The sequence below is a fragment of the Anneissia japonica genome, unplaced genomic scaffold (assembly GCF_011630105.1).
Source record: "Anneissia japonica isolate Jap-2015-1 unplaced genomic scaffold, ASM1163010v1 scaffold1430_len515961_cov162, whole genome shotgun sequence".
Lineage (NCBI taxonomy): Eukaryota > Metazoa > Echinodermata > Crinoidea > Comatulida > Comatulidae > Anneissia > Anneissia japonica.
Genome location: NW_022693412.1, coordinates 237444 through 246738, shown reverse-complemented (window position 1 = coordinate 246738; position 9295 = coordinate 237444). Strand labels below are relative to the sequence as shown.

General features: G+C 30.0%; 1 protein-coding gene across 1 annotated transcript; it reads right to left on the bottom strand.

The window, feature by feature from the left end:
• Positions 1-1673: 1673 nt before the first annotated feature.
• On the bottom strand, positions 1674-3306 carry LOC117100724. The gene is made up of 4 exons (XM_033240516.1): positions 3174-3306; positions 2390-2491; positions 1981-2080; positions 1674-1882 (listed from the first exon to the last, which is right to left on the bottom strand). The coding sequence occupies exons 1-4, from the start codon at positions 3270-3272 to the stop codon at positions 1674-1676; spliced, it is 510 nt and encodes a 169-aa protein (XP_033096407.1). The 5' UTR covers positions 3273-3306.
• Between the last annotated feature and the right edge of the window lie 5989 nt (positions 3307-9295).

The window sequence follows — 9295 nt, the reverse complement described above, 5'->3', positions numbered from 1 at the left end:
TTTCCATTGTTATTACAGTAGATAGGCCTTATGTGTGTATACATACACATAATTGAGTCGTTGCATACGATTTTTTTTCCATGAATCCATAAATCCCAAAAAGGGAAGGGGGTCGGGAAATGAGCTTTCCCGACTTTTGAGGTGTCTTTTAACTACTTTAAGTTCTTCAAAAGTCAAGGTTTTCCCCTCTTGAAAATTATTATAATGAATCAATGAACCCAAAGAGAAAACGGAGGTTCGGGTTCTTCCCGGGAAAATGTTAATTTCTAAATGGTGGGAAATGAGCTTTCCCGACTTCTGAAGTACTGTATCTTATAGCGATTTTAATTTAAGTTCTATAAAACGGTCAGGTAATTTTTTCCCAATCCCAAAAAGAAAGGGGGTCGGGGGGTTCTCCCCCGGGAAAATTTTTATTCCTAGAAGCGGGAAATGAGCTTTCCCGACTTATGAGGTGTCTTTTAATTACTTTTAAATTCTCCAAAAATCAAGGTTTCCCCCCTCTTGAAAATGATTCAATAGAACCAATGAGCCCCAAAGAAAAAAGGGGTCCGAGTTCTCCCGGGAAAATTTCGATTTCTAGAATTCTGGAAATGACCTTCACTGACTTCTGAAATGTCTTTTAAAGGACTTTTTAAGTTCTTCAAAATTCAAGGTTTTCCCCTCTTGAAAATGGTCAGGTAAATTTTTCTCATTTTTTATTTTATGTGTGTATACATAGGCCTACATAAATAAATAAGTAGTTGCATCCGTATTCTTTTTTTCCATGAATCGATAAATCCCAAAAAGAAAGGGTGATCCGGGGGTTCTCCCCCGGGAAAATTTTAATTCGTATAAAGCGGGAATGAGCTTTCCCGACATGTGAAGTGTGTTTTAATGACTTTTATGTTCTTCAAAATTCTAATTTTCTGATTGTAACATAAAAAAAAAAAAAAATCAGCTCACGGGTCCTGAAAAGGTAGGTCTAGAATTTTTTTCCGGTCACACAAAAATCTCCAGACATTATTTTTTGCAAAAAAAGTGGGGGGCCCGGGCCCCCGGCCCCCCGGTTCCGCCGGCCATGTAGAGAAAGTCTGCCTTGTAATAGTTGAAATGCCAATATGACTAAACAGTCTGAGGACCTTCTGTATTGAAGAGCCAGATAGAATCACTGCAGCAGAAAACATAATGTTTCCTACTGCAGTTGACCCAACAATTGACTGGCTATTCCACTCCCTCTTGAAATTGCAGCCATTGCACACTTGCCGTAATCTACAGAATGTGCCTACAACAGCACAAATCTTCGTTTCTGCAGAATGGCCACATATTCGGCATGAAGCAAATGCTGCTAGTAGAGCCGATTCACAGACTAAACATTTTCTTTCTTTTCCTTCAACATTTCTAAGTTTAAGATTAAAAAATAAACATAAAGTCCCATGATGGCCCTACGGAAAATGGTGCGTAATAATATATTATATTATATTTTATTTTTTTTAATTTTTAATTTTATATTTTATATAAACACCTTTTCATTGAATTTAGGCTTAAAGGCACTGCGCAACAATGTGAAAATACAAATGTACAGGTTAAAATTGTGATGGATATTACAAGAATTAATGTAAACATAAATCAGACAATAGATCTAACAAAAATATTATGTCATAATAATAGAGTAAATATGTAAAATATAAGTTAATTTACTCTCCTGTATCAAATTCATCTAGTTCATCTTCTGTGTCGCTATCTTCCTCAGGAATGTAATCAGGATCGTTTATTTTGTCATCTTCATCAAATTCCTCATCGCCATCATCATCAATAGAAATGTCTGTCACATCAACTTCACTTCTTAATGCACTTTCAGTAGTTTGTGTTTGTGCTTCAGCTACATTAGTCAATATTTGCATACCTACGAAGATGTAGATTAGAGAGAATATTATTATTGCATTATTTCAGATGTTATATTCACTATTTATTATATACCGTATGATAAAATTAAATTATGACCATTATCAATCATTTTGCTTCCATTCCATTGAAAACCAGAGCTCTTCGTTTGCTTCTTCAGTTGATGATGTACACAACAATAACAGTGCATTTCTATTGTCTAAAATGTTGAGAAAAAATAAATTACTACATATTGTTTGTTCATGATGATGTTTAGCTATTTCTTTGTCTGTTTTCGTTTCATATTAAATGTAGTTACAATAAATGTTTAAATTATTTCATCATACTACAATGAAAACAACTGGAACACCTATAAATATGAAATAAGAATTTAGAAAAAAAATTAAAGTTATTTTTTTGTAGAACCAGATGAATATATTTTAATGTACACTGATTTGTAAAATAAAACTTTAATAAAAACAAATATGGGGAAAATACTCTAATATATTGAATATCTAAAATATTTAACCTGAGTTTCCATTTCCATTTTATTTAAACTCTGAGGAACAGGATCTTTGTTTTCTTTTTCAACACTTTCATCCAGTGTATTAGCCATAATTTCTTGGATTACCTATGGTAGTGGTAAAATAATCAGAGAAATGACATGTTTATTGATATGCTTTGTAAAATAACATTGAATTAATTAGGCACCATGCATAAAAGTTTAGTAATTCTCTGTGATATTAGGCCTACTCAGATTGAAAATACTGTAGGCCTACAAAGTTTCTTGCATTGCAGCCCAGGTCACTTCACCGCGATTGCATCGACTACGCGCGCAGACGATAATGTTATAATAATTATAACGTCGATGGTAACCATTGATGTTTATAAACAAATGTTAGGTATTATTTTATAGACGATGCAGTACAGAACATTACGATCATTAAATTACTACAGAACTTACAGTTTTTCATGTGCATATTAAAGTCGGTAATTAATCGCCCCTTCGTTTATGACAAGGCCCAGCCTAAGACTGATAGGTAGGAGGTCTACTAGGCCTAGGCTAGGCTTTGCTAGATTAGGCACACATTATTAATATTATCCACGATATATGATGCCTCAGGTCTAGCTAATACGGTAATATTCATTCACAAATTTCACAGAGTACTGAAATGTATACAATGTTGATGGCACAAGTTATAAAGCAAAATAGGTTTAATAATAATAAAGCTGGATTTTCCGACAAAACCTCGAACCAAATATCGTTATGCCTGGCCTAACCTCCTGCTATTTTTGTATTTTATTCTACTTACCCGGTTTCGTTCCCGTTTTTCGTAAGCTGTGGACTTTCTTTTCTTGACTGGTGGCCTTTCTCCTAGCGACCCTGGGTATTTAGGTTTTTCAAAAACCATGGGAATTGCACCCTTAACTAGGCGTTTTTTTATTTTCCCCACGACTCCCAAGTAGTTGCCAATGCTGGACTTCATTTCAAAGCATTCTGCTTCAAAATGCCGTCCGCACAGCATCGAATGCTTGGTGGGCGACCAGCAACAACAACAACAACATGCTACTAATAGTTTTATAACACACTTGTTGTAGCCTCTATCAATATATTTATAATATATATTAAGTAGGTGAATAATACAAGTTAATTGTTAGTTTGTTAATAGGTTGTAGATAGTATCTGTCTATAGATTATAAGCAGACTTAGGTAGACATTATGCAACTATGCTACTAATAGTTTTATAACACACTTGTAGCCTCTATCAATATATTTATAATATATATTAAGTAGGTGAATAATACAAGTTAATTGTTAGTTTGTTAATAGGTTGTAGATAGTATCTGTCTATAGATTATAAGCAGACTTAGATAGACATTATGCAACTACACTACTAATAGTTTTATAATACACTTGTAGCATCTTTTTATATATAATATCATTATTTAGGTTAATAATACAAATTAATTGTTAATTTTTTAATAGGTTGTATATAGTATCTGTTTATAGATTATAAGCAGACTTAGATAGACATTCAATATATTTATAATATATATTAAGTAGGTGAATAATACAAGTTAATTGTTAGTTTGTTAATAGGTTGTAGATAGTATCTGTCTATAGATTATAAGCAGACTTAGATAGACATTATGCAGCTACACTACTAATAGTTTTATAACACACTTGTTGTAGCCTCTATTAATATTTATAATATATGTTAAGTAGGTGAATAATATAAATTGTTAGTTTTTAAATAGGTAGCAGATAGTATCTGTCTATAGATTATAAGCAGACTTAGATAGATATTATGCAACTATGCTACTAATAGTTTATAACACACTTGTTGTAGCCTCTATCAATATATTTATAATATATGTTAAGTAGGTGAATAATACAAATTGTTAGTTTTTTAATAGGTTGCAGATAGTATCTGTCTATAGATTATAAGCAGACTAAGATAGATATTATGCAACTATGCTACTAATAGTTTATAACACACTTGTTGTAGCCTCTATCAATATATTTATAATATATATTAAGTAGGTAAATAATACAAATTAATTGTTAGTTTTTTAATAGGTTGCAGATAGTATCTGTCTATAGATTATAAGCAGACTTAGACTATAGACATTATGCAACTATGCTACTAATAGTTTTATAACACACTTGTTTTGCCTCTATCAATATATTTATAATATATATTAAGTAGGTAAATAATACAAATTATTTGTTATTTTTTTAATAGGTTGCAGATAGTATCTGTCTATAGACTATAAGCAGATTTAGATAGACATTATGCAACTATGCTACTAATAGTTTTATAACACACTTGTTGTAGCCTCTGTCTGTCTATTGATAATATATATTAAGTAGGTGAATAATACAAATTAATTGTTAGTTTTTTTAATAGGTTGCAGATAGTATCTGTCTATACATTATAAGCAGACTTGGATAGACATTATGCAACTATGCTACTAATCGTTTTATAATACACTTGTTGTAGCCTCTATTTATGTAATAATACATTAAGTAGGTTATTATTACAAATTAATTGTTAGTTTTTTAATAGGTTGCAGATAGTATCTGTCTATAGATTATAAGCAGACTTACAGTAGATATACATTATGCAACTATGCTACTAATAGTTTTATAACACACTTGTTGTAGCCAGTCTGTCTAATGATAATATATATTAAGTAGGTGAATAATACAAGTTAATTGTTAATTTTTAATAGGTTGTAGATAGTACCTGTCTATAGATTAATATGCTACTAATAGTTTTATAATACATTTTTGTAGTCTTTGTATATCTATTTATAATACATATTTAGCAGGTAAATAATTAACTGTTATCTACAGTTAATCTGTTCAGCCAACCAATGCTAATCTTGAATACTTAAATTTGATTGGTCACAAAGAAAGCTTCTTATTTTGAATTTTTTCAGTTAACTGCAGTTTTTTAGTGGTAATACAGCTCTTTCTCAGCTGACATCCATGATAATAAAATAAGCAGTTTAATTTTTTTGAAGTATTTCAGCAGTGTTAATTAAGGTAAGAATGATTTTATTTATTATTCAGTTAATGGGTTTTATTTTCAGGGCATGCTGGCCTATTATTAAGGAGTCAAATCTAAGAATATAGGCCTATAGCTAGTTGAGGGCCTTTGTTGGCCTAGTGGCCTAGCTATTATAGAGGAATGGTAAATTGGCAATGAAAATATAACGTGTTATATGAATTAATTAAATGGTGACTTTTTTTCAGGATTCCTTAATCGAGGAATTTTTCTGTCTCAATTGCTAAGTGAAAACTCATCAAGTGTAGTAGGAAAGCATTATTGGGAAAATGAGATTTAAATTACCTCAGTTTCAAAGTTGAATAATATTGTTTTGTTTAAATTTTAAGTTTAGGTTTGGATTATAAAACATATTCCAAATAAATACCTATTAGTTATCATGATCAGGGCCTGCTGTGATGAAGGTTATCAACTAGAGTAATATCAAAATATACTGTGTATACAGTAGGCCTGTAATTAATATTAACATTGTATACTGCACAATACTTCTGTTTTTAATAACTAAAATAAAAAATATGTTCATGTTTTAGGTAGATTTAACAATACGAATAAATTATTTTCCTAAAGATGCAGACATCAAAATCACCTTAGAATGGTTTTAAATTATTTAAAAATTAAAACATTTCTCATGATTTCAATTGACAAAAGACCATTTTCTTTCTTATTTTGACTTGTATATTCTAATCTTTCATTCATTTAAAAAAATGTTTAAGTTTTCAATATGCTCAGGACATGAAATAATTTCTATATAAGAATAATGTATTTAAAATACTACCAAGTACAGCTCACTCAGAGTACTGTATAGGCCTACAATCTGCTCTGTTTTATAAAAAATTTGTTTCATTGTATCTTTCAGCAGCTAAGGGTGAAACTCTGAAGAAAGTTAAAAGCCATTGTAACAATCAGACAAGCAAAGACAAGGACATGGACAATTGCCACTTAAATTTTAGTAGAAAATTTCCGTTTATATACTCTACGCCTGTAATGCAAAAAGTTCTTGAATATGGTTTTATATAATATAATAACTTTCATGGATGCTTTAATATACATTAAAGACCAAAATGCTGATTTAAACAGGACTTAAATGCGAAGGACTCTAGAATAAGCTTGAATTTGAAGTATGTGTGTTAGTAAGACTTTAGCTAAAAAATATTTTATGGAATACATGACAAACCCTATGATGCATAGTTAATGTTTTTGTAATTAAAAAATTATGGTTTTTTATATCTTGAACTCAATGAGTGTATTTTTTGTAAGTGTACAGGAGTTGATTATATATCTAGTTGTTATTTTACCACAAGGAACAATTTCCATCTACAAAACATATATAACTGGTAACATTTCTAAATGGGACCAGTTAGACCAGTTGGAAGCGAAACCAGTTGTTTCTGTATGAAATAATAGTCAAATTGCTGTAGATTTTTATTAGTCTAATAATAGCCAATTGCTATAGATTTATGTAGTCCAGTAATAGGCAATTGCTGCAGATTTTTAATAGTCCAATAATAGGTAATTGCTGTAGATTTTTAATAGTCCAGTAATAGCTGATTTTTGTAGATTTTTAATAGTCCAGTAATAACCAATTTCTATAGATTTTTAATAGTCCAATAATAGCCATAAATTCTGTAGATTTTTAAAAGCCAAATAGCCAAATGTTGTAGACTTCTGTTAGTCCAATAATAGCCAATTGTAGACTTTTTATAGTCCAGTACTGTAACAGTTAGTTGCTGTAGATTTTTAATAATCCAGTAATAGCCAATTGCTGTAGATTTTTAATAGCATTTTGGTAGCCAAATTGCTGTAGATTCTAAATAAATATTTGTAGGTTATAATAGATTTTAGTCTAGATAGCCAAAATTCTGTAGATTTTCAAAAGCCTAATATTAGCCAAATTGCTGTAGATGTTTAATACCCAATAATAGCCAATTGTTGTAGACTTTTTATACTCCAGTAACAGTCAGTTGCTGTAGATTTTTAATAATCCAGTAATAGCCAATTGCTGTACATTTTTAATAGTCTAATAATAGCTTATTCTTGTAGATTTTAATAGTCCAATACTGTAATAGCCAATTGTTGCAGACTTTTAATAGTCCAATAATAGCCAATTACTGTAGATTTTAATAGTACACATAGCTAAATATCAATATATTTTTAATAGCTGAAATATAGCCAAATCGCTGTAGATTCTAAAAAGATTGTTGTAAAATATATTAGGTTTTTAATAGTCTAGTAATAGCCAAACCTCTTTAGATTTTTAATAGCCTAATAGTAGGCAAATTGCTGTAGATTGTAAATAGGTTTTTAATAGTCTAGTAATAGGTTTTTAATAGTCTAGTAATAGCCAAACTTCTTTAGATTTTTAATAGCCTAATAGTGGGCAAATTGCTGTAGATTGTTAATAGTCCAATAACAGTTAATATGCTGTATATTTTTTTAATAGCCCAAAAATAGTTATCATGCTGTAGATTTTAATGGATCATTGTATTACATTTGTAATAGCCTAATAATAGCCATATTGATGTAGATTTTAAATAGATCAATACTAGTCAAATTTCTGTAGATTTTTATTAGATAATTGTAGATTATGGTGGATTTTAAATAGATCAATAATACCCAAATTGCTGTAGAATTTTAATTCATAATTTATTGGCAAAATGCTGTAAATTTTATAAGGGACTATTAAAGCCAAATTGCTGGAGATTTTTAAGATCATTACCAGCCAATATAATTTTGATTGTAAATCTAACTGTAACATACTTATACATTATTAATGTTATTTCATCAATTATTAATACAGTAACCTGTAATACAAAATTCACAGAACAGAGTTCAAAGGTAGTTGAATAATATACTTACTATAAAATTTATAGAATGAAAGTGTTCATAATAGGTAGTTTAGTGATAGTTGAATGATAGATTTACTAGTACTAGATCGATTGAGGAAGTTCTAGTTATACTGATAGTTAAATAAAAGATTGATAGTTAAATAAAAGATTTTTAAAGTAAATTGATAGATTTAAAGACGCAGTTCTTGATAGATTTGTCATAGTTGAATAGTAGATTTTAAGTTGTATAAAAGTAAATAGTTAGCTGATAGGTATATAATAGATTTGTAATAAATATTAATAGGTGCGACCTACAAATGTGGTTGCAAAATATGCTAATGAGGCAAAAAATCTACTAAGAACTATAAACAATATGCCAAAAATCTGCTTATTAGTAGGTGTTAAATAGGTAATAGTGCTATATCTACTAAGGGTGATAGATTATAAGGCTAACAGATTTTCAATATGACAATGACATAGTTTATATGTTTGTTAACATATTTTTGCTTATTTGCTATTTATCATGTTGAAAGGGGTTTAATCTAAGCGGCTCCTTTATTCTATGTCGTTGTTTATTTCCATTATTGTTATTGTCGACTTAGATATGTGTTCCCACCATACTGATATTAGCCTCATTATAATTACAGTTCACAATTAATTTATCTGTTAATTATTTCTATTCTTACTCCACCCCTTAGTTTTTTTGTCCTGTCACCATGTTCATTGTATTCTATTAAAATTTCGACCAATCATATTATACTATACTTTTTATCATTATTATTGTAAATAGCCAACTTATATTTTGTTTGTCACAAATACTGAAGAAGACCCGACGACGGGTTGAAATATTCAAGCTTTGAATAAAATTTGTGTTCAAAGTGTACCAAGTCGTTGACATCTCATCGTCTTTTTCATTGAGTTATGTATCTAAGCAAGGTAATTTAACAAAAGGACGCACATCTCGGGACATCAAAGGTTATAACTCTGGCATCGACATTCTAGGCGCACGTGCGTCCCTACACGCTGAACGTCACA

Bases quoted from the DNA above. Each gene is read 5' to 3' on its own strand.
- LOC117100724 (XM_033240516.1), bottom strand. From the start codon at position 3,272: ATGGTTTTTGAAAAACCTAAATACCCAGGGTCGCTAGGAGAAAGGCCA. The intron at 2,081-2,389 runs GTTAAATATTTT...TCAACATTTTAG, and splicing joins AAATGGAAATGGAAACTCAG to ACAATAGAAATGCACTGTTA. The intron at 1,883-1,980 runs GTCATAATTTAA...ACATCTTCGTAG, and splicing joins AAGCAAAATGATTGATAATG to GTATGCAAATATTGACTAAT.